Source organism: Nansenia antarctica, assembly GCF_963989245.1.
Source record: "Nansenia antarctica genome assembly, chromosome: 4".
In the NCBI taxonomy this organism is placed as follows: domain Eukaryota; kingdom Metazoa; phylum Chordata; class Actinopteri; order Argentiniformes; family Microstomatidae; genus Nansenia; species Nansenia antarctica.
In genome coordinates, this window is record NC_137689.1 from 62,473,387 (window position 1) to 62,498,905 (window position 25,519).

General features: G+C 43.6%; 2 protein-coding genes across 2 annotated transcripts; one reads left to right on the plus strand and one right to left on the minus strand.

Annotated features, from left to right (window-relative positions):
* Positions 1-1,390: 1,390 nt before the first annotated feature.
* LOC308156230 (interleukin-6 receptor subunit beta-like) lies at positions 1,391-9,872 on the minus strand (the record flags this gene model as incomplete). The annotated part of the gene is made up of 9 exons (XM_080529580.1): positions 1,391-2,248; positions 2,476-2,557; positions 6,686-6,782; positions 7,233-7,373; positions 7,620-7,760; positions 7,986-8,087; positions 8,454-8,654; positions 8,788-9,031; positions 9,744-9,872. The coding sequence occupies 9 exons, from the start codon at positions 9,870-9,872 to the stop codon at positions 1,571-1,573; spliced, it is 1,815 nt and encodes a 604-aa protein (XP_080385706.1). The 3' UTR covers positions 1,391-1,570.
* Positions 9,873-22,552: 12,680 nt separating this feature from the next.
* On the plus strand, positions 22,553-25,481 carry LOC308156436 (uncharacterized protein). The gene is made up of 6 exons (XM_080529774.1): positions 22,553-22,752; positions 23,130-23,276; positions 23,394-23,624; positions 23,951-24,094; positions 24,208-24,457; positions 24,598-25,481. Exons 1-6 carry the CDS (start codon positions 22,579-22,581, stop codon positions 25,260-25,262), a joined length of 1,611 nt encoding a protein of 536 aa, XP_080385900.1. The 5' UTR covers positions 22,553-22,578; the 3' UTR covers positions 25,263-25,481.
* Positions 25,482-25,519: the final 38 nt, after the last annotated feature.

Below are 25,519 nucleotides of genomic sequence, written 5' to 3' on the forward strand. Positions count from 1 at the left end.
GATGAGGGAGTTAGTACAGTAGCAGAGGGGTCTCTGTGGGGACAGGGAGTTACAGCTGGAGCTTCAGGAATGGTTTGTTGATATTATGTATGTATGTTTGATATTTAATGATAATACTTCACACTTGCTTCATTTACTATTGTTTATTTCATATTGTATAATGTTGTACATTCACAAACCAAGCTCCAAAAGGGAACATGTACTGTATTCAGGTGACATGCAGTGAAAGAGGAGTATTGTAGTACGTGTCTGTGTGTCCTGCTATAACAGGAAGTAGTGTTAATCATTATGGGCATCGTGATAGCTTCTCAGGACTAAAGCAATATTTACATTTCTATCAATGTAACATTCTTTGTCTTTGCTTCTCTGGGAGCACATCTGAAAGGTCCTGTTGAACTCTGGCCAAACACATATCAACAAAAAGTAACAAAATTAACAGAAATCTCTCTCTCTCGCTCTCTCCATATCAGTAACAATTATACATCCAGAGAGGTAATCTACAACACTTGCATGTAACAGTAATCTCTGAAAGTCTGACCTTCAATTGTAGCAACATTGAAGCCACAAGGAAATGTGTTTGTTACCTGATCAAATAAAAATTACAATGACAAAAGATGTAGAATTCATAGTATTTGAAATGAGCATTAAAAAATCAGGACATTCATCTATGGTGACCCTACAGCAAAGTTCTTGACAACAATCAGCATTATAGCAGTCTGATGTACATGGAGTCAAATGGTTATTCTCTCTCTCTCTCTCAATCTTATCCCTTGTGATAATTATAATCATTTAAAATATGCAGTGTGTGTGGGGTGTCCATACACGGCAGGCCCTGTTGTACAGTTTGTCATCATCACTCCTCTTTCTTCAAGTCCAGTGTCTTGTTATGATGCTTCACCAAACAGTGTAACTTCAAAGTGACCCTTGACCCTCAGGCTATAGAAGTGACCCCTGGTCAGGCTGTAGAGATTAGCCCACTTCTGGACTGTGCATGATACAAAGTCAAGTTTGCTCACTCAAAGCAGAGCAGCACCGATGATGCTTAGTCAGTGAAATTAAATGGTAGTGGTCAGGCCTGGCAGAGTAATGTGGAAAATAGGACACAAGAGGGTGCTATATACCATGAAATGTACCATCCTGGCAACATCAGGGGAAACACTTGGTTGCTGTGCAACATGACTATATCTGTTAATTACATTCATATATGTATAATATACTTATTGTACAATTGTAATAGTATGAAAAATTGTCAGCTTGAAGCTATGTGATAAACTACATTACAAGTCATGACTTCTGTGATTCTATTAGCTTTTTAGGACATTACAACAATAAAAGCCTCAAGACAAAGGCTAAGTCTACAAACCTAAACAGTCAGTTTGTGAAGCATGTTACGATGGACACACAGTGTATGAGTTCATGATTGGCAATAAAAAAAGTGCAAAACCTAATAGACTCACAGACATCATTCTAAAAACACTTGGACTTGCTGACTTTTAAAGCTTTGAAATGAACAAAAGGCACGGAGGAATTACACTATTGCAAACAAAAGTCAACGTCCTCTGACTCTCCCTCATTGTGGCCTGTAGCCACTCAGCTGAGGCATATAGCTAGGGGCGGGTCCTGCTGACGACGGCTGCCAATCAGGGGTTTCCTCTTCATCTGTGGGCGTGGTCTGCTGAGACCCCTCCTCCAATGGGCTGAACCTGAGCGACGAGGCCCCGCCCTGCTCCTCCATCTCTAGCTGGTTGAACTCCGCAGGCGGACGGCTGTCCTCGTTACCCGCCGGCGAGCGTCTGAAGTATGGGTTCCTGGGGTAGCGGGACTCCTGCCCCTCCTGGAGGTGGTGCTGGTGGTGGAGGTCAGGGTGCTCCTCTGAGTCCAGCAGGGGCTGTGTGGACTCAGAGCGGGCGAAGACGTGCTGGGCCTGGGCCTGGGTCTGGGTCTGGGGGGGGAGGGACCCCGGGGTCTGGGTCTTGTAGCCAGTGGAGGCGGCCACCACAGAGGAGTATTGGACGGTGCTGGCCGTGGTCTGGCCCGAGTCTCCGCCCTCGTCGCTGTCAGAGACGCTCTGGCGTGGCGAGGACATACAGGAGGAGCCTCCGATGCCGCTGCTGTGCTCTTCCGACAGGTACTTGTCCTTCTTCAGGGGCAGGCACGTCTTGTCCTCCTCGTACAGGGACTTCCTGTCAAACACATCCACTTCCACCACGCTCACATCTGCCAGGATGCTCTCCTTGGGGCTGTCCGCCTGGCAGGGGAGAGGGGGGAGAGAGAGAAGAGGGTTGATGGGATTAAATAATAACCAGTATAATAATAATACTAATAATAATAATAATAATATAGAGATATAGATAGGTGAAGTGGATGCACATCTGAATCTAGGACAGGTGTTTTACATAAATCATCTAAGTTCCTAAGTTTATAAGTTCCTAAGTTTATTTCTTCCCACAGCAGCACAGAGGCACTGGGACCTACTTTGGAGGGGAAGTCAGGTGACCAGGTGGCGATGGTGCTGTTGGAGGGGTCTGGGACAACCGGCCAGAAGATCTTCTTGATCCTAAACAAAACAAGGCATGGTTAGAGAACGTCTTTTAGCAGGTGAAAAATAGACTATAGGTGTTAGTCTGTTGCTTTGTGTTTGGTTTGGCATGCAGGATGAGAACGTTTGGAACTATTCTGTTGATTCCACTGAAGCCTTCATGCTAGATTCAGTGAAATGGAGTGATAGTTCTTTGAAAAGGAATTATTTCAAACACAAACACAGCTAATTTTGTAAGTGCTTTGTTCAGACAGCTAATCTACTGTATGATATCAAGCAAAGTCAAATTCCTCAGCAATGACATACAGTATGTCATTAACATAAGCCATACTTTCTCTGTGGCTGTGTGTTATTTACCCCCAGCCAACTCCACTAGGCAGGTAGATGCAGCAGACTTTTATGAAAATATCCTCACAAATGTCTATAGTTTTCAGAAACTTGGCCCTTTTCTTATAATGGGAGACTTCAACAGCCGTTGTGCAGATTCTCAGGACTATATTGAGGGCGAGGACTTGGTGGAAGAACGGAATGTAGTGGACTTCTCATCTAACTCCCATGGTGAATTACTTACACAATTTCTGATCAGTGCAAATTGCTGTATTCTAAACGGGAGAAACTATTGTAAGAATGACTTCACCTGTGTGTCAAGTCAACTAAGGGGCTGTCAGTTGTTGATTATTTAATCGTCCCTCATGAAAATCTGCATTGGTTTAGTGACTTCACTGTAACTAGGAGCAGGGACCTTTTCACTCAAGCGGGGTGTGTCTCAATTATGGACACGACTAGAGTAATCCCAGACCACTCCTGCCTTACCTGCACCATGGCCCTACCAGCAGTACCTTCCCTACCTCAATCTTCCAAACAGAGGAACGAGGACAGGGTCTCTTTCACTGCCTTTGATTTGTCCACTATCCCCGACCACTTCCTGTCTAGTGACAGCTGCCAAGATGCACTGAGGGGCTGTATAGCCCAGTTAGAGGCCTCAGCAGCCAACCAGTTTACTGTGGACTCGGTGTATGCTCAGTTTTGTGACATTGTAAAACATGAGATGCGAGAACAGATACCCCACAAGGACATTATTATCCAACCGGGTCGCACAAACAAAAAGAGGAAAACCAAAAAAGCCTGGTGGACAGATGAGCAATCCTCATTATGGAACTCCTTGAGCGTGGCAGAGAAGGAGTGGACATCCTGCCCCCCCGGACCAACAAGAGCCAGGGCTAGAGCTGTGATGAAGGACAGACAGAGACAGTTTGACCGCTCAGTCCAAGCTGCAAAGAGACGCCACTGGAGACTGCAACAGGAGAATATCCAGGAGCTAGAAAGCAACGACCCGAAGACCTTCTGGAGCCAAGTTAACCAGCTTGGTGTAGGCAGCGAGCGGCACCCCAACATCCCCTGGGAGGTCTTGGGGCCGGATGGCTCCCCACAGACTGATAAAGAATCTGTCCTAGAGTCGGGGAGGAGCGAGTTTGCCAGCTTGTTCCAGGCGAACCAGCATAGTGGCCCCACCCTCGCCAGAGTCACAGAGCACCCCCACTTTAACCTGGATACATCCCTGAACCAGCCAATCAGTGAGCATGAGATTGTCAAAGTCCTGCAAGCAGCCAAGAAACGCAAAGCATATGGTTTTGATGGGCTACCTACTGATGTTCTGAAAAATGGTAATGCACTTAACTTATTGCATAGGCTTTTTAATCATTGTTTTCTTAATGGCACAATCCCAGAACTATGGAAATATGGCATCATCAACCCTATCTATAAAGGCGGGGGAAAAGATAAAAGAATACCTGCAAACTATCGAGCTATTACTTTGACCTCTGCTGTATATAAACTGTTCTGCTGTGTGTTACATAACAGGGTCTCTGAGTGGGTGGAGTCCAACGGCATCATAACAGATGAACAAAATGGGTTTAGAAAGAAAAGGAGTTGTATAGACCATTATTGCCACTTTAACTGCTATTATAGACTCAAGGAAAAAGCTTAGAAAATCTACATTCTGCTCTTTTATCGATTTTTCCAAAGCCTTTGATCATATTAACCGTAGCATGCTATGGGAGAAGTTGTCAGCTGTAGGCCTACATGGCAACAACCTTAACTGTCTTACTGCTCTGTACGAAAATGTGAAATGCTGTGTCCGTGTAAATGGTAGCCTTACAGATTGGTTCCTAGTCGACATCGGCGTAAAACAGGGCTGCATTTTGTCACCTGTTCTGTTCTCCATATATATAAATGACTTAAGTATAGCAATTAAGGCCTTGGGAAAAGGTGTCCCTATAGGAAATGAAAAGATCTCTATACTTTTATATGCAGATGATATTACCCTGATATCTGAGACAGAAGAGGAACTACAGGAGATGCTGACACTGGTCCATAGTTGGTGCCAGGAGTGGAAACTAAATATAAATGTTGATAAAACCAAAGTAGTGCATTTCAGAAATCCAGCAAAGCCCCTGTCCAGTTTTAGCTTCTCATGTGGGCTTTCCCCACTAGAGGTAGTCAGAGAATACAAATATCTGGGTCTATACTTAACAGAGTTCCTAGACTATAGTGTAACTGCTAAACATCTAGCCTTGCATGCAAATAGAGCACTAGGTGCAATTATAGCCAAAAGCAAAATATTGGGTGGTTTCCCCTTCAAATGTTTCACCAAATTGTTTGAATCTTTGGCTCTGCCCATCCTGACCTATGCAGCTGCTGTCTGGGGTTACAAAAGTCACTCTTGTATTAATGCAGTTTTTAATAGGGCATGTCGTTTTTGTTTGGGTGTGGGTAAATACACACCGAATGCTGCCATACAAGGTGATTTGGGGTGGAAAACCATGTGGCAACACCAGTGGTCATGCATTTTCAAGAACTGGAAGAGACTGTGTGGTATGCCTGATAACAGGCTATGTAAGCGTGTGTTCCTGTGGGCTAACCAGATGAGAAATGTGAAAAACTATGCTCATACGGTGCGATTTTTCTTTAGCTCTCTACATCTATCCCACCTCGCCAGCACTGATCTAATCCTATCAAGAAATGATCTACGGAGTCTTGATGGAGCAGTTGCAGAGGCAGACAAGGAGAAATGGCTCCGGCAGATTAACAGGCCAGAGGGAAACAAACTGCGTACTTACTGTTTTTTTTTTTTTATAAATTTGTTTTTCAGATTTTATCCCTTTTTCACCCAATTTGGTATCCAATTGAACCCAACCTAGCATCCAATTATCCCCTGCCTATTGCGTAGGATCCGCCGCACGACCCCGTGGCCGGCAGCCCCAGAGGAGATCGCCAGGCAGACTAGCTGACTGGCTCCTCGAGCCCAGCACCGTTATTCCGGCACCCCGGGGGCACTGTTGCGCGACGGATCCTTGTCCGGAAATAGTCCTATACCGCCCTCTGGAGCGGCCGCTCAATATGCTGTGTGCCTCGGCCATATCCGGGTCTGGCGAGACCGGGATTCGATCCCAGTCCCCGGTGGGCAGCTTGCACTAGTGGCTAGTGCTTAGACCGCTACGCCACTGCGGGGCACTACTTACTGTTCTTTTAAAAATGTTTTTGAATCAGAACCCTATGTTCAATGCATTATGCCCAGGCAGCATAGAAGTGCCCTTGCCAAATTTAGGTGTGGAGTCGCTCCCTTAGCCCTGGAAACCGGCAGATACACTAACACCCCAGTGGAGAGTCGTTTCTGCACACTGTGCAACAGTGGTTCGATTGAATCCGAAGCCCACGTCCTATTACACTGTGAACTTTATAACGACATCCGCGCTGATCTTTTTATCAAAACCTTTTTATCATTGCCTTTACTGTATACTGTATTTTATTGTAATGCCAATGCCAATTTGCTGTGTAATAGTTCAAGTGAAATAGTACTCGAATGTACGTTTTTAATTTGTATTGCTATGATTTGTATTGTGTCTCACAACTTTTTAATGCACCTTTTGTTGCTGTTCTTTATACCATACCTGTTTGTTGAGGAGTGACACATAAATAAAGATATATCTATCTATCTATGTGCTGTCTTCACAGAGAGAAGCCAAAACTGCTGCAGTAACTTTCCAGGAGTCATAAATATAATATATAATATAATAATCCATAGTGATGAATGTTGTTCCAGGCTGTCACAGTGTAGGAGAGACAGGATAACTAGGAGTAACTCACGACTCCTTCTTGCACATGCAGAACAGCATGGTCATCAACACCACGAACAGGAAGGCGAAACACGCTCCCACCACGATGCCCTCTATCTGGCCCGGAGCTGATGGACAACGCGCACGCGCACGCACGCACACGCGCACACGCACACGCACACACGCACACAACAAATAGAGAACATTTTAATGAGATCTAGAACATCAAGATGAGATACAACATAAAGATGACATCTACAACATTATTGTTGATTCACTTGACTAACGAATAGAACCACAGAGGGAGAACGGATGGCAGCCCAGGGGAAGTTATAGAGGGACAGAAGTTTAACAGAGTGCAAAATGTTGCTTTTGTAGTATGAAATATTCTTGTGCTCAGGCAGATTTTGTGAAAATATTGCTGATGGAGTCCATTCACATGGTGCAATTTTGGAAATACATGACAGACAGAATACAAAAGAAAACCATGTGGGTGTACCTCAGTCCATGTAACATGTTTGTGTTGGTTGTGTGTGTGCTTGGTTTTAGAACAGTACTGTGCTCCTGGTAACGCTCACCGTAGGTGTGGGTAACGAAGGAGAAGTTGGTGCTGTTGGTGTATCCCACCACAGTAGAGGCCATGACCCGCACCACGTAGTTACTGCTGCTGGACAGGTGCCTGAGCGTGTAGGAGTCGGTGTCAGGAGGCACGCTGTCGGCTGCAAAACAACACAGTCACAGAGGTGAACACACACACTCGTACACGCCGGCCCGACACTCCCATTACAGCAGGACTGCACATGGAGAACGAGATGACAGTAAATTGGGTCAAGACACAGAATCATTTTAATATAACATTTTTATTTAATTAATGTGTGTGTGTGTGTGTGTGTGTGTGTGTGTGTGTGTGTGTGCGTGCGTGCGTGTCCGTCGCGTCTGTTTGAGTGTGTGTGTACAGTACGTACAGAGTTCGTGGCCCCCTGTGGTGTAGTAGATGGTGTAGTTGGTGATGAAGCCTCGTTGTCTGTCCAGAGGGATCTCCATCCACTCCAGCTCTGCATCGTTCTTCCCTGGCCTCAGCTTCACTGACGGACCCTCCAAAGGAACTACAGCAGCGGAGCAGAGGACAGAGAAACTGCGATGAGTTCAACTACGTTACTAAGTGCTGCTCACTCCTGGTCCTGGGGAGCTGCAGTACTGCAGGCTTTTGTCCCAGCACAGCAGGGAGACACCTGATTTACCTAATCAAGGTTTTGAAGATCAGTTGACAGTTAACATAGACAACATAATGATGGATCCATCTTGTGTGTGCATGTGTGTGCGTGTCTTACCCCCTTGTTCCAGAAAGGCTGCTGTGGTGACAGGCTTCCCAACCATTCCAGAGTACAGCGGATACACAGAGATGTCGTAACGTTTATACTTCTCTATGTTTCCTGCATGGGGAAAACGTGGAATTATATTTATTAGACAGCAGAACCATATGTATGCATGGTCCACGTCTCAAAAAGGTGTTAAGTGTTCCCACGCACAAATTAAGCCTAACATGTTTTGTAATTACAATTTATTCCAAGACTTGGCTTAATCTGTGGCCAGGAAACCACCACTAAAAACGTACATACTGAAAGGAGCTGGTATAAAGTGCTGCCTAGCACTACATTTAGCTAAGGTTATCTAAGTCAACCATACCTTAGCTAAATTATCGAAGTCAACCATAACTTAGCTTAATTAGCTAAGTTGACCTTAACTTAGCTAAGGTTATCTAAGTCAACCATGACCATAAAGAGCTGCCTCATCCTGACCTCTGATGGCTGCTGTCCTGGTGCGTTTGCCTTCTCTCTGCCAGTCCATCTGGCCGTCGCTGACAGAGACCCACTCCACCAGGTACTCCGTCACCGCCCTGGGGTGCCCAGCCACATTGGCGGTCATGTTGGGGGGCTGCCACTCCACCCACAGCTGGCCCTCCTGGGTGTACCAGCCCAACGACTCCACCGGAGGGGGCTCTAGAGCACACATAACATTAACATAAATACACACTTCACAAAGTATTATAGAAACATTGTTATACATGGCATCCAGCTAGCAAGGTAGCACGCACACACGCACGCACACACACACACACACACACACACACACCTTGTGTTACTTTAGGGATAACTAGCAGGGCAATAGGCGACTGGCCGGCAGAGTTGCTGGCAATCACTTCAGCATAGACCCTCTTCTTCTCAGACAGGCTAATCTGGCGGAGGACGGTGATTTTCCTCTCTTGCGACCAGGCCTCCAGGTCAGCCTCAGAGCCGTTCACCACCACGCTCTCCCAATCCCAGTCCTGGATCTTTACCCTGTAGCTCCGGATCCTTCCATTACACTCCACAGGAGCCTGGCAGAGAACAGATATTTAACATCTTTTTCACATCATTTAGGCTACGATGAAGGGTCATATGGTGATTCTCAAGAAAACAATTTTAAGTAATAATAATAATAATGTTACATTTGTATAGTGGGCGTTTTCAAGTCTGGGTAAAGTCTTTATTGTCTGGTTGGCAGTTGATCACTGGGTCTTGTTTCAATGTTGAATAGATTTTAACAAACAAGACACATTTCTGTAGATCATATTTGAAGAGTCATTGTATGTATGTTCTATGACTGTCCTCTATATTTTTATGTTAATATTGTTTGACATGGAGACGTTCCGGCTGCAGAGCCTGAGGCCTGACACCGTGTATGTGGTTCAGGTGCGCTGCATTCATGACAAGGACTACGGCTACTGGAGCGACTGGAGCAGTAACACCACCGCCAGGACCCCTGAGGCCGGTGAGTGCCGAGCCTTCGCCTGAGCCTTGAGCGTCATCCATCTCCGTAGAATTCTTTATTTGTTGCTCATCACATTTCTTTTGTCCTCTAGTTTTCTTTCCCCCACTCATTCCAATATATTTTATAACGATTTGTATTAAAGTTTATGAATTAAGGGGGTTAGTTTTATCTGGCTATTGGGAGCTCAAAATTAAGCAGCCATCTTGCACGTTTCGCCACCGGAAGTCTACAAACTTCCCTTTTAATGGTTGTGGTGACTGGCTCTTACACTCACCGGCCTCAGGGGTCCTGGCGGTGGTGTTACTGCTCCAGTCGCTCCAGTAGCCGTAGTCCTTGTCATCAATGCAGCGCACCTGAATCACATACACGGTGTCAGGCCTCAGGCTCTGCAGCCGGAACGTCTCCATGTCAAACAATATTAACATAAAAATATAGAGGACAGTCATAGAACATACATACAATGACTCTTCAAATATGATCTACAGAAATGTGTCTTGTTTGTTAAAATCTATTCAACATTGAAACAAGACCCAGTGATCAACTGCCAACCAGACAATAAAGACTTTACCCAGACTTGAAAACAGTTGTGAAGCAATTGGGGGATCATGTGTAGATGAGGATTCTTCTCCTTCTTCACTATTAACCAAACATGGATTAAAATCTACTATCATACCTGTGTTGTATGTAATGTGTCAGTGTTTCTTTCCCTACCTTAGACATCAGTTGTATTCTCCGTTCAGCTTGCCCCTGGACAGGCATGAGCACCCTCCACAGATCAGGCTTACTGGAGGGCTCTAGAGGAGAGAGGACAGAGGAGACGTCACATATCTCACCAATGACAGATATCTCGGTACAGTTCTACCACACATACTGATACAATGAACTAGACACTAATCTGATCCATGAACATAGGGAACGTTTCAAAGAAGATGACGCCACTGCTCCTCTGTGCCTTACTTATGAATGTCTTGTTGGAATCCCTGCAGGGAAATATAAACTCATCCTGAGTTGATTCTCCTTATTTTTCCACCAGTCCGATGTACATTAGTCGATGGCTAATATGATCCAGTTTGTTTGGAAGGGAAACTAAAAGCTGCCACTGTTTAAGACGCTTGATCACAACTGGAGCCAGATTAACTGATTGCTGAGAGCAATTGAAAACAAATACATGTATGGAATACAAGTCCCTGTATAGACAGTCTACCCACACCCTTTTAAACATTTTCACCTTTTGTTGCCCCAGAGCCTGGAATTTGAATATATTCGAGAGTCCACCAACTCAAATTGCTGATTTCAGTTGCACACTATCTGTAGTTAACAACAAATTGCTGATGCCCTCATAATCAATACAATGTTATAAAAACAGAATTATCTTATGCCTACATTTATCCGTAAAACAGAGCAAGACAACTGTCTGGTCCTAGTAATATTATTCATTATCATACATGGAGGTCAAAATCAGAGGACGGGCTCGTTGTAATGCATGAAATGGAATGAGATATCCATCGCAATGAGCACCTCCTCCGGTTTCTACCTCCACCAGCCTCCCCTGACCCAAACACCACAATGCGTATCCACAGAGCCAGTGACTTACACTATGGTGGTCAACAGAGTGTAGGTAGTGGGCACCTCCTCTACTCCCCCAGGCAGCTCCTGCCTCCTCCCGGCATCCCAGAAGCAGGATACGTTAGAGGAGATCTGGGAGCCGGACTGGACGGCCATGCAGGACAGTCGCTTTGGCTTCACAGGAGCATCTGACCAGGACCAGAGGATGGAACACAATCAACTCTGGTCTATGGTTCGGTGTTCATATTGTTTGTATTTATTGTTTATATTGTTTAGTATTGTTCTTGTGCCTTGGAGACAATAGTTTTGTAAAAATCCCTATCCAAATCAATTTGATTGATTGACTGTCATTATATAAAAAGAAGTGTTGTGTTGCTATGGATCTTCAGGGTGACAAAATAAACAATGTTTCCTTGAAAGTAAATATTTTCATATGTTATTATATCATAACATTTCTATAAGTAAAATAGTGATATTTATGAAAATTAAAGTGTGAAGGAAACACAATTTCCTGGACATGGAGCCTATTGTAGCATTGCTAGCATTGTAGGCCTACTTACACCCCTTCTTCATAATGATCCCGTGGATTTGCAGTTTGTTGTTTCCCGTACTCCGATGGTTATTACATTATTTAGTCATTCAAAGGCAATATTAAAAAGATGGGTTTTCAGTCTTGACTTGAACATATTTGCAGCCTCACCAAATCTGTGGTACACATTGGGCTGATATGCTAGCAAAAGGTCTTTCAGATATTCTGGTGCTGTGCCAGTGAGAGCTTTATAAACAAGCAGAAGGATTTTGAAATCTATTCTGAATTTAACAGGAAGCCAGTGTAGTCTCTAAAATAGGAGTTATATGAAAAAAAGCACATGATATGGTAGGATAGATAGAACTAAAGGCATATGGATCACCTGCCACCAACTGCTCTCATACGTTAAACAATACTTGTACAATAGCGTGTACTGCAGGTCAGATGAGGTACAGTAGATGAGGTTACCTTCCCTCTTCCAATGACGTCCAGCAGTCTCCCCGGGGTTCCACAGAGCACGTTGCAGCCCTTCAGCACCTCTCTTATGGCGTAGCCGGTGCTGATGCCCACACGTCCTGCAGAGGAGAGGGACAATGTTGTCACATCACGTTTAGTTCCTTTGGGCAAAACAACATTCACGCTTTGCTGAAAATGTGGCATTCATCCTAGAACTGGGGAATGTTCGGGACACTTTCTAAAACTCCTTAATGTTTTATAACACATTCTAGAAGGGCTGCCTTCCTCACCCGAAGGCGAACTTCCTGGCCTCCAGGTAGATCTGGTTGATGAGCTCCCTCGTGGGAGCCACGATGATGGCCTCTGGTTCCTGCACCTCGCTGAACCTGCTGGCTGCCACACCGTCCGCCATCAGCTTCTGCAGGATGGGCAGCAGGAACGCAGCCTGGGGAGCGGTTTACAGCAAAACAATCATTAGTCCCTTACAGATTGTTGTTGTCAATTGTATTAATTGATTTGTCTGCACAAAGAGAGAAAATAAAGGCAATTGTGCAGGGTGCACTTGAATTCAAAACATGTTGATAAAACATGCTAGAGCCAAGTGTTGATAGAAAACAGATTAAAACTGTGTATTGATCAGTATTATGCATCCAAAAATATTGGTGGATATACTGTATATATAGAAAATTTTTGTGTAGATTGTAGAAGGTGACTCACTGTTTTTCCAGAGCCGGTCTGGGCACAGGCCATGAGGTCTCTGCCGGCTAAGATGATGGGGATGCCATGCTGGGACAGAGATCGGGGGACAGTGTTACGGTCTCTCAATTTACCTTCAGATCATACAACAATTCACAGACAAACAAGCAAATGTAAACCATTCAAGACAATTTGTGAAAATTGGTTAAAAAAAATTGCTCATCAGGTAGTGAAAGTCATCAACTGAGGCAACATGAAGACACCATGAAGGAACTCACCAGGATGGCTTTGGGGGGGTTGCTGCCACTGACATCCACCAGGATGTTGTCATACTTGTCAAAGTTGATGCCCGTTTCAAACTGAGCGAAGACATCAGAGTCCTCTTCAGAGGGGGTGGGGGGCACATAGGTCACCCTTGGAGGTGCTAAGGAGGGAGGGGAGGCACAGGTCACCCTAGAAGGTCTTAGGGAGGCCTTAGATACTCCGAAACTCCTGCTTAGCTAGACCACTCAGGAGAGACGGTTTACAGTAGAAGAGAAAGTTTGCAATATTTAGAGCCCATGGCCATCAGGTATGAACATACTGACCATCAGCATCACCGTCTCCTCCCTCACCATCCCGGGAGCCTGATGTGGGAAACAGGTCTCAATAAGACAGCAAGAAAACCATGTTTAAGTAAGTAAGCCTTGCACACAAATAGGGCAGGAGCCCATCTCTCCTGTCAACCAGGGAAGCAGAAATCAGAGGACAGCTCATTTCAGGGTTCTCCCCAAACAATGCAAGAGTGGCTGGGCCACCTCGTCAACAAATCAAGTTATGCTTTCCACTAATCAATCATGACCATTCATTGATAAGGTAATATCTCAAAGACAGAACCTCTGGAGAACACTTCTTCGTCTCTTCCACGGTAGCCTGAGGAGAACAAAGACAAGACACACTCTAAGGAGATGGACTCTAAGGAGCGGCAAGGCAGTTTCATCCAACACTCTAACCCCATGTCCTCAGACATCAATGGAAATTCCTGGTAAAATAAAAGGTTTTAAAAAACACACAAAACGCCCACTGAATTACCTCCTCCACCGAAGCCTCCTCTTCCACCTCCATCTTCACCATCTGAAACCAGGAAATCACGTTTGAGATCACACCCATCAGCAACTCAACTAGTACATTCTTATGAGCATAGTTGGTGTTCATCTTCACAGATTAACCAAGCATCTGCGTGTGCCTGTATCAGGTGTGTGACATGTTTGTTCTTCATCAGTCATGGAGCTAACAGAACATTCTAGAAGGGGAGATCAGTGGAGGCAGAAATCAGGAGACAGGCTCATTCGGATGGAAGGAGGAATGGGGTGTTCCTCATTTCACCGTCACCAGCCTCCTGTGGTGCAGAATCAGATGTACCTCTAGAGTGGAACCCTCCTCTGCCCCCACGACCTCCTCTGCCACCTCCAAAACCTGAGGGGAAATAGCAGAAGTGAGGAGAATTCAATGGTTTACCGCCATTACACCCCCAAGGTTCTCCCCAAACAATGTAAGAGTGGCGCTGCGCCATGGTGTGAACTTGGCAACAGAGCATGTTATCCTGCATTCAGTATATGAAAACCATCATACCTTTTTCATTGATGTCATCACCATCCCCTGTAAAACAGATTATTTTTTTTGCAGCAAGTCACAAAGAAGCTTGTCAGACAATGAAAGATCAACACATTAAGAGGCACAAAGAAGGAAAAAATTATAAACTGAATATACCACTTCTGAATCCACCACTTCCGCCCCCTGTTAAGACAAGAGGACATTACATTACTTCAGGGTTTAAAAGCATTCAATTATCAAGCATTGGTTAAAATACTCAGCTCAATGAATCCACACCATACAAACTAATGCCTTTCAGGAGGCCTGTTCAGAACATTCAGATAAGAATTGTATGGTTGAGAAAATGTCTCTAGTAATATTGGAGAAGTTTCGTCAGACCGAATAGACCCCAGTCAGGTCCAACCAGCAGCAGACATTCTCACCTCTTCCTCTCTCCCAACCACTATTCCAAGAGCTGCCTCCGTCACCCCCTGAAAGAAAAAAAGCCTATTTACTGAGAAAGGGTCTCAAACCGGGGGGTCATGTTATGGACTTCAATCTTTTGGGAAACAGTATGACCTCTGATATCAGTCAACACTTACCCTTGTTCCCATTCTCATCAGTGCTCCCTGTTCAGAAGAAAACACGCATTCAGCCGGAGTAAAGCAACTTCTCTCAATTATCATAGTACATAAAATGGAATTTTGTTGAGTTTTACTAACTACAATTGCAACTCAAGATTGGCTTGAATTTCTTTCTGTAACTAGTCTGTTTTTCTTAATTCAAAAAACACAAAGAACAAAATGGCTTGAAACACTCTTTATATTAGGTACTAAATGTAACCACCTGAAGCAAAGCGTTTGAAGCCTCCGCCTCTTCCCCTAGCTCCTCTGCCTGTGGAAGAGTAGACAGGAGGTTCAGATCAGCATAACAGCCCATCTAGCGATCATTCATCCCAGATATTCAGATGCCTATTCAATTGGTAAACGTTTAATTTACCACCTTGGTGGAATTTACATGACCTTTTAATTGGCTCAGTGCAAACTCTACCCAACCAGCCACTGGCAGAACTTAACAACCATGCCTATAGAACTTACCACTACCACCAAAGCCTCCTCCACTGTTCCTGGACACACCGTTATCTAAACACACCAATGACATCGAATCAGCTGATCGTATACATCTAATATTCTACCTTATAAGAAGACAAACATGGAGGACGCCAAGTGGGATTCACCTAATCATTACATTTCAACTTAAATGGGGTGCCATCAGTCAGGCATTCCCAAGCATCAGTTAGCATATACCATATGAAAAAGGCACCATCCTACCATCATTCGCTCCTAGTATAGTATCCAATATACACTGCTCAAAGAAATGAATGGGGACACTTCGAGGATATGCCTCCCCATACCATCACTGACAAACCGGTCATGCTGGATGATGTTGCAGGCAGCATAACATTCGCAACGGCGTCTCCACACTCTTTCATGTCTGTCACATGCTCAGTGTGAACCTGTTCTCATCTGTGAAGAGAACGGGGCACCAATGGCGAACCTGAAAATACTGTGATTAAGTGTTTCCTTCATTTTTTTTGAGCAGTGTACTAACTGTGGCCTTCACTGTTTCATGAGGTCATGCCACTGGGAGAGGAGATGCTTAGTCTTTAAGGTCATGTTCTCACATGAAAGTCCGAATCGAGACCCGGAGCAAGTGGATGACTTCGCAACATTGTTGCATAAATTATTTCTCTGATTTGCGTTTTCACAAGCCTTCATGTAAACGAAGTAACATACGCAATCGAAGTAACAGACGTGGTAGTTGTCCGTTGCCCGTTGTCCCGCTCTTATACAGATCAACACGCGTGCGCTGTTGTTTTCCTATGGACTGCCTCGAGCAGCATTCTCACCAAAAGCGAAGCAAAGTGATGGATGCATCGTTTCTAACCGAAGCGAAACCACCCTTTTCAAGCGGAGCATCCGAGGGTTCTTTGCTGCGGGAGCGACTTCGAATGCGAGTTCTCACAGCTCCAAACAACACAGAGCAAAGCGAACTTTATCCTAAACTCTGTTTCAAGTGAAGCAAATGTTCTAGTGAGAACACCCCCTAAAAAAAGGAAATCATTCCTTCAGTATTCTGTGTACAAAGCCATGTCACCTGTGAACGTGTTAGCTCTGCCAGAAGGAACCATCAGGCTATTGATTATTTGTAAATGTAAAATTCTTTCTTCTTCTAGCACGACTGCCAATGGCCCCTGGCCTGAGCTGGATAACTCTTCCTGCTACAACTAGTGTATTGATGATTCACTTGCTTAGTCAAATGTATCAATTGTAAGTAATTTGGAATAAGGCGTCTGCTAAATGCCAAAAATGTAAATGTAACTTTTCATAACTTAAAATGGGTCTTTAACTTACCATTGCTGGTACTGATAGTAGCATCCTGCAAACAGAGAGTGTGATTGTGAGGGGAAAAAACTGCCTCTTCATTTTAGTATGATTCATATCAAAATGTGTTTGATGAAGTTAATGGTCAGGTGGCAAATTACCTCGTCCCACTCTTCCATGATTGGTTTTGGGATTGGCTGTAGTAAAAGAATTACAGTGTCATGGCAACAAATCTTTATGCTTAAATACTACTGATTGATCATCATCAGCAATTAGGGAGACAAATGCATTTGCAGCCCTCCCCCCCCCCCCCCCACTCCAGTTTGATAGGTTGGTAGCTAACAATCAATTATAGCGCGTTTTCCGAATGCGGACGATCCTGCTAATTGGACAGAGTCAGAATTGTCCAAACGCTTGAGCAAAATCCCCGAATTAGTCCACTTACCAAACAGTTTTAGCTATACAATACATAACTAATTATGTTTAATTACCTGGCCGTATACAAACCGTTAATTACTAAAGCTTTAATTAATAGCAACTAGGTTAACGAAATGTTAACAGTAACCCAATGATAGTGCACAGTGCACACCATAAAGCAAGATTAATTCAATGACATAATTGCAGCACGTGTAAGACATTAACACATTTATATGTAATTTGATCAAATGTCTTCCATACATTACGCAACACTTTCCGCAGTGTCTTGATGGTCTTGGATGTGGCAGCGAGCAGGCTGAGAAAGTCAGAAAGACAGAATCGTCCACGACCAGGAATAACAGGGAAGGAATCACGTGTTCACTCCGTTAAGACGTGAGATAGTTCAACAGTTTACAACCAAATTAAAGTTTGCCCATATACATGCACCTTAATTTATGGATAGGCTACCTATATTCTATCTTGTATTTTGTTAACTGTTGCTGTGCAACACATTGTCTCTTAATTTAGTTATCTGAAAATAGCATCTATAGAGTCCATAATTAGCCTATTTACTGTGTCTTTGATGAGCGACGATCTGGTGGCGTCTTAATAAACTGGTTCAAGATCAGTTCGGTTGGTTGTTTGATTTGGGGTGGTTAGATTCATGCCTGAGGCAAGCCACCACTTACCGTACTCATCTCTTACACCTGCCACTGACTACGCAATTGACTCATTAAGTAGCACAGTCAAGTAGTTCCGAAACAGTTTACTGAAGAAGAAAAAATAATCAAAGTATGAAGTTGAGCTAAAAGACACAGTAAATGGTAGGCTCCTTATGGACTCCATAGCTGCTATTTTCAGATAAATATTCAGAGACAATGTGTTGCACAGCAGTTAATAAAAATACAAGATATACCGGTAATATAGGTATCCATGAATTAAGGTGCATGTATATGGGCAAAACTTAAATGTTGTTGTAAACTGTTGAACTATCTCACATGTTCAATGATAACGGAGTTAATTGCGTGTTTTTTTCAGAAGTGCAAATTACACGGGTCCTGTTTCCTCTCACGTGACTCCTTCCCGCTCCGGTCCTAGACACTCCTGGTCACAACTCCACAGACGTCGAGTCTTTCTTTTCTCTCCGACCATCAACCTGTTCGCTGCTCACCGCCCAGACCGACGAGAGTCTTAAATTGAACTGCCAGGCCCAAGACACCGCGGAAAGCCTTCCACAATGTATGGAAGACATTTTAATATCTTATCAATTTAACATATGAATGTGTTAATATCTCACGTGCTGCAATTATGTTATTGAGTTAATCTTGCTTTAAACGGTGTGTGCACTGTCATTGAACAAGCTGTGTTAGCGTTAGCATTTCGTTAGCTTAGTTGCTATTCATTAGAGCTTTCGTCATTGACGGCTGGTATACGGTCATTAAATATAGGTCATATATTACATATAGGTCATTAAACATAACTAGTTATGTATGTTATAGGTAAAACAGTTCGTCAAGTGGACTTATTAGGTAGTTGGACAATTCGGACTCTTTCCAATTAGATGCTAGGTAAGGGTCGATCGTCCGCATTCGGTAAACGCGCTATAATTGATTGTTAGCTACCAAGCTATCAAGTCTAGCTAGTTATGTATAAAATATATTCCAAATGCTGCACTATGACAATAATGTAGCCGTGAAACCAATCGACATTCTACAGCTATTCAACCCCCCTTGTGGGCTGTCCGTCCATTATCAGAACACGCGGTGGACACGTTTTGCGTAGGGGGGAGGGGGAGGGTTACAGTGATGAACTGTTAATCAGTATTTAGCCTGTATGGTTATGTATGTGTGTGTGTGTGTGTGTATATATATATATATAGGGTTCGACAATATCGATTTACTGTATATGCCGGTATGTTTTTCTGGCGGTTGCGCGTTGTAAAAACTCAAGCGTCAAACTCTGCTGTGTAGTATTCGACGGAGATGTAGAAACGTAGATGACTCGTGAAGATGTTATAGCTAGCTATCTACAATTTATCATAAAAATAATGAACAGCCAGCTAGATCCAAAACTAGTGCCGGTGGAGAAGGGCAAGTGTGCATTGGACAGACTACCAAAAAAGAAAAAGAAAGTATCTGGTTTTTCAAATGGCGTCTTTGGCAGTCAACGTTACTAATTTATAATGAGTTAACGACAGCAAAAGTGATGGGTGTCAGAAATACATTACCTGGAGATTCAATAAGGTAGTTTTTTATGACAGGATATGGGTTAGGGTTATGCCACCTGTAGCGGATTTGAGATCCTAATATCTAAAAAGCAATACAGTTTTCTTATTTTATCAGATTAAAGTAGCAAAGACCACACATTTACATTGACCGCCAGTCAAACTTCTACACTTCTACCACCCAAAAGGGTGTGTGATCGTTCTGATGACAGGGAGGTGATGTATAACTGCTCTATCAATGTATTCCTCTGCCTAATTGCCTAAGATGATAAGTAGAATTCATCCCTAAAGATTTGTTGCTTTGACACCTTCATTCTTTTACTACAGCTAATCCCTTCACAAGCCAATCATGGACGAATGGGACGAGGTAATTTACCACCTGAGCATTAGCTTTATCAAGTTACACAGACTATTTGATATGAGTAAAATGAAAAATGTCCTCACAATCACACTATCTATTTGCAGGGTGCTACCAGTACCAGTAATGGTAAGTTATCTTTAAGATGTGTGTTAATAATCAATAGTCTGGTGGTTCCTTATCACACAGGCAGAGGTAACAAGTTCACAGGTGTCATAGACATACACAGAATAGTGAAGGAATTACTTCCTCGTTTTAAAGACTAAGCATGTAGTGTTCTCTCCCAGTCAATGGAACAAGCTCATGAAACAGAACAGTTATTATATTGGATACTATACTAGAAGCTGGAATGGTAAGATGGTGCCTGTTTCATATGGTATATGCTAACTGTGATGCTTGGGACTGCCCGATTGATGGTACCCCATTTAAGTTGAAATGTAACTATTAGGTGAATTCCACTTGTCATCTACCATGTTTGTCATCTTATAAGGTACAATTTAAGATGTATAAGATCAGCTGATTGGATTTCATTGGTGTGTTTAGATAACGGTGTGTCCAGGAACAGTAGAGGAGGCTTTGGTGGTAGTGGTAAGTTCTATAGGCATGGTTGTTAAGCTCTGCCAGTGGCTGGTTGGGTAGAGTTTGCACTGAGCCAATTAAAAGGTACCGGTAATGTAAATTCCATCCAGGTGGTAAATCAAACGTTTACCAATTGAATAGGCATCTGAATTTCTGGGATGAATGATCGCTAGATGGGCTGTTATGCTGATCTGAACCGCCTGTCTACTCTTCCACAGGCAGAGGAGCTAGGGGAGGAGGCGGAGGCTTCAAATGCTTTGCTTCAGGTGGTTACATTTAGTACCTAATATAAAGAGTGTTTTTTTATAAAGCCATTTTGTTCTTTGTGTTTTTTATATTAAGAAAAACAGACTAGTTACAGAAAGACATTCAAGCCAATCTTGAGTTGCAATTGTAGTTAGTAAGATTCAACAAAATTCCATTTTATGTAGTATGATAATTGAGAGATGTTGCTTTACTCCGGCTGAATGCGTGTTTTCTTCTGAACAGGGAGCACCGATGAGAATGGGAACAAAGGTAAGTGTTGACTGATATCAGAGGTCATACTGTTTCCCAAAAGATTGAAGTCCATAACATGACCCCCCGGGTTGAGACCCTTTCTCAGTAAATAAAACCACCAAAGTAAACCATTGCTTGACAATTGAATGCTTCTAAACCCTGAAGTAATGTAATGTAATGTCCTGTTGTCTTAACAGGGGGCGGAAGAGGTGGATTCAGAAGTGGTATATTCAGTTTATCATTCTTTCCTATGTGTCTCTTAATGTGTTGATTTCCCATTGTCTGACATGTTTCTTTGTGATAAGACTTGCTGCAAAACACTTTTCTGTTTTACAGGGGATGGTGATGACATCAATGAAAAAGGTATGATGGTTTTCGTATACTGTAGGATAAAGTGCTCTGTTGCCAAGTTCACACCATGGCGCAGCGCCCAGGGTTTCCGCGGATCCTTAAAAAGTCTTAAAAAGTCTTAAATTCATGTATATAAAATTAATGCCTTAAAATGTCTTAAATTCATTACAAATGTCTTAAACTGGTCTTAAATACTTTACCCAAACGTCTTAAAATTGTCGGGGCAGGACTATTTAATTTTACTTTTTCTCGCGGCATTTTTCTATTGAGCAAACGTTTAATTTCATTGAGTAGCGCGCAGACTCCTCCCCCTTGCGTTCCTTTGGTTATAGTCAGCTGCAGTGCTTGCTACCTAGCATTAGCCAGTCTGCGAGATGGGGAAGTGCAAGTTCAACGAGAGGTGGCTTGACGACAGAAGATTTTGCGATTGGCTTAAGTCCACCGGCTACCCAGAAGAAGCAAGATGCACTGTGTGTAGGAAAACATTCAAACTCGGCACCATGGGCATTAAGGCGGTTGAGAGCCACCTAAAAAGCGAGAGGCATAAAACGGCTGCTAAAGGCCAACAGCAGACGCCAGGAATCTCCCAGTTCTGCGTGTCTGCCCCGGGCTCAGCGCCCCAGACAACGGCTGCCGCTGCTAGCAGCACTGCTAGCGATCTCAGAGCAACGTTTGGTGGAACACCTACACTGAAATCGGAGATTGTGTGGGTTCTCAATACAGTGGTAAAGCACCAGTCCTACTCCTCCAACGAGGGGATTGGAGATATCTTTCGGATTATGTTTCCCGACTCCCAAATCGCCACTACATTTGCTTGTGGAAAGGACAAGGCGTCATACATAATACGTTTCGGATTAGCTCCTTACGTCAGAAACGAGCTGATCGCGAATGTGAACGAGTCAGTTTTTGTTCTAATGTTTGACGAGAGTTTGAATCATGCCACAAAAAACAAGCAACTCGACGTGCACGTGCGGTATTGGGTCGGCGATCAAGTGGAGTCGCGTTACCTGGGCTCGCAGTTCATGGGACACGCTAAAGCTCAAGATTTACTGCAACACTTCAAGGTAAGTGCATTTTGTCAATGACAAAGTATTAGCTTTACATTAATTTTGGCAGATACTGGCAATGTCATGTAGATTCAGTATAATAGTAGGCGTACCATAGGGAATGATGCGGTGTAGTCTAGTCATTTCCACGTTATAGAGAGCCACAGAGAGGGAGAGGGGACGCGGGAGCGGGCGGGGGGATGGTGGGGAGAGAGAGTATCTAAGGGCGTAGGGAGAGGGAGTAGATGGATGAGTTATAGTTTGTTAACTGAGGATGTGTGCAGACAGAATGTTAAAGTACATTGAACCATTGGCAATCATGCTATTATTATTGTTATTATAGTCATCATTATCATCATCATTTATTATTATTGTTATTATTCTCATCATATTCATGTCATTCTCAGGAGTGTGTGGAGAGACTGAACCTGAGGAACATGGTGTCCATCTCCATGGATGGACCCAATGTTAACTGGAAGTTTCTGGAGCTTCTACAGCAAGAGCATGCTGAGCAGTATGGTGGTGCCCAGCTGGTTGTTGTGGGTAGCTGTGGGCTCCATACCCTACACAACGCATTCAAGTGTGGATTCTCCATGTGGCAACTGGAGAAGGTAAGATGATTATAACTATGAGAAGTAATCTTTCATTTGTCCCACAAGGCAAATTGGAATATTACAGCAAGTGGACACTTGACAGGATTTAAAGAGAGCATGAATTTACAGATGTTTCATACTATTAACTCCTAAGTTATTTTTCTAAGGGTTTATGCAATCAAAAGTGTCTGCACACATTATGTGTACAGTTCAGTCATTCTGTCAGTTTAGTTCTGGTATGTGTCTGTGTGTGTGTGGTCTACTGGGGAGCGCTGCTGGTTGAGCAGTCTGATAGGGCAGTGAGGAAGGACCTGCAGTATTGCTCCCTTACACACTTTGTGTCATTCCCCATGAGAGATGATGGCTAATTCAGCATTCTCCTCTCTCCCACCAAGGTGTTGAGAGCAATGCACTTTGTTTTCCACAATACACCAGCGAGGAGGGATGACTTCATTGCCCTCACCAAATCCTCAGTCTTCCCATTACCATTCTGTGGCCATCGGTGGATTGAGAACCTGCCAGTTGTGGAGAGGGCTATAGAGGTAATTAAAATCTTGATTTATATAGCACCTTTCTAAACAAAGTTACAAGGTGCTGCACAATGTATGATAAAATAGACATGCATGATAAAATAATACATACACATGGTGGAATTAAAGGTATGGCCATCACTGGTGAAGTATGTGGATGCAGTGAAGACAAAAAAGTTGCCAAACCCTGGGACAGCGTCATTTGACACCATCGAAGCAGCCCAGGGAGATCCGCTCATCTTGCCCAAGCTACAGTTCTTCATGGCCATCTCAAGGACCTTCACTCCCTTTCTCACAAAGTACCAGACTGACACACCAGTCATGCCATTCCTTGGCAAAGATTTGGCTGACTTGTCCAAGGTAATCAAATTAATAATGAACAATCAACAACAAAAGCAAAACAAGTTGAGTGTGTGTGGGCATGCTGAATGTGTGTGTGAGCAGGGAGAAATGGCAGATGCTACTGGGTGGCTTGATTAATTAAACTCGTCCTTAGTCAATACATAAAATTACTGAAAGATTATGTTTTGGCTAAGTAAAGGTTACTTATCATACTGTTATTGATATATTGCATATGTGATATGATATTATTTTAAATAACTATATAGAAATGCATTTCATGGTTAATGTGGTTATCAAAGGTACTTGCTTTACAATCATCATGCATTTTCTTGTTACCCTTTCAGAGTGTGCTGAGGCGTTTCGTCAAGAGGGAGCATCTCAATGACATCACTCCACTGCAGCTGGTCAGGCTGGATGTCGCTGATCAGAAGAGCTGGGTCAACCCGAAGGAAGCCGACATAGGCCTGGGTGCTGAGGCAGCCCTCAAGGTAATTTAGATGTATTACTTAACTTTATATCAAATGATGGTCCATATACAGGCAGGAGAGAATACTGTGTTAGGCCATTCAGTTGTATTTAAAACACATTACCCATCTGTCAGGACCTCCAGAGAAAGGGGACCGTAGGGGAGCTCACTGCCCTAGAGTTTAGGAAGGACTGCATGACGGGTATGTCAAATATCCTAAAGAAAGTCCAGGACAGGAGCCCCCTGAAGTACCCCATCGTGAGACAGATGGCATGTCTGGACCCCACAGTCATGTACGCCAACCCAGACGGATGCCAGGGAAGAATGAAAAGTCTAGTGCAGAAGTTACTGCAAGACAAGCAGTTGTCTGGAGGTGTCTCTGCTGGTATGAATAGTTAATAGAAAAGCTGGAAATGTTGTCCCTGATTATTAGCCAATGGACAATTGGACATAAGCCTGTCTGCTAATCAGGATTAATCATGTAAATAATATTTCACATATTTCCTTTCATCTGTTTTGTTATAGGTGATGTGATTATCCAACAGTTTGGGAACTTCCTGTCTGTTGAGGCTAAAAACGAGCACTTCCTGTCCTTCCGGCCCATGGAAACCAGGCTTGACGTGTTCCTGCATGGCTACCTCAGCCAACCCTACCCTGAGCTCTGGGGTTTCTGTCAGAAGCTTCTTCTCCTATCCCATGGGCAGGCGACAGTCGAGAGAGGCTTCTCCATTAACAAGGAGGTGGAGACCGTTAACATTCAGGAGGACACTGTCATTGCCCAGAGACTGGTCTGTGACTATGTTGCAGTTTGTGGGGGGGTTGCCAATGTCCCTCTCACCAAGGAGCTGCTAACTTCGGTGGGATCAGCAAGGTCAAAGTACAGAGAACACCTAGACCTGGAGAAGAGGAAGAGGCAAAGCGCTGCACAAGGGCAGAAAAGAAAAGCAGCAGAAGAGCACATCATCGAGCTGAAAAGGAAGAAGCAAACTCTTCTAGTGGTATCTGATTCTCTGGAGAAGGATGCAGACAAGTTTGCTGAGCAAGCTGAGGGGAAGTCCGGCACCTTGATGGCTCAGCTCATCACAAAGTCTAACGTCCTCAGGAAGAGATACAAAGAAAAAATGTGTGATTTGAAAAAAATAGAGGCAGAACTGGAGAGTAAGGCCACAGAATTGAGGCTCATGCCGTGAGTGTGTTAAGTAGATGGGGTTTTTTTGTTAGATGTTTCCGACCAACTAATTGCACTTTTAATTTAATTAAGTTATTGAACCAGAGCTTTTATGTTCAATAAACAAAACAAGTAAACTTGAATGAGTCTCATTGATTGACATGCTATGCTTGTATTGTAGTACAGTGGAATCCCCTAACCATCGCATATATATATTTTTTCGGTCTTAAATTCCATTTAAAGTGGCATTAAAAAGGTCTTAAAAAGTCTTAAATTGAA

Coding starts and splice junctions, on each gene's coding strand:
- LOC308156436 (XM_080529774.1), top strand. CDS start 22,579: ATGGTGTCCATCTCCATGGATGGACCCAATGTTAACTGGAAGTTTCTG. Junction 22,753..23,129: donor CCATGTGGCAACTGGAGAAG/GTAAGATGATTA, acceptor TCTCCCACCAAG/GTGTTGAGAGCAATGCACTT. Junction 24,095..24,207: donor GTGCTGAGGCAGCCCTCAAG/GTAATTTAGATG, acceptor CCCATCTGTCAG/GACCTCCAGAGAAAGGGGAC.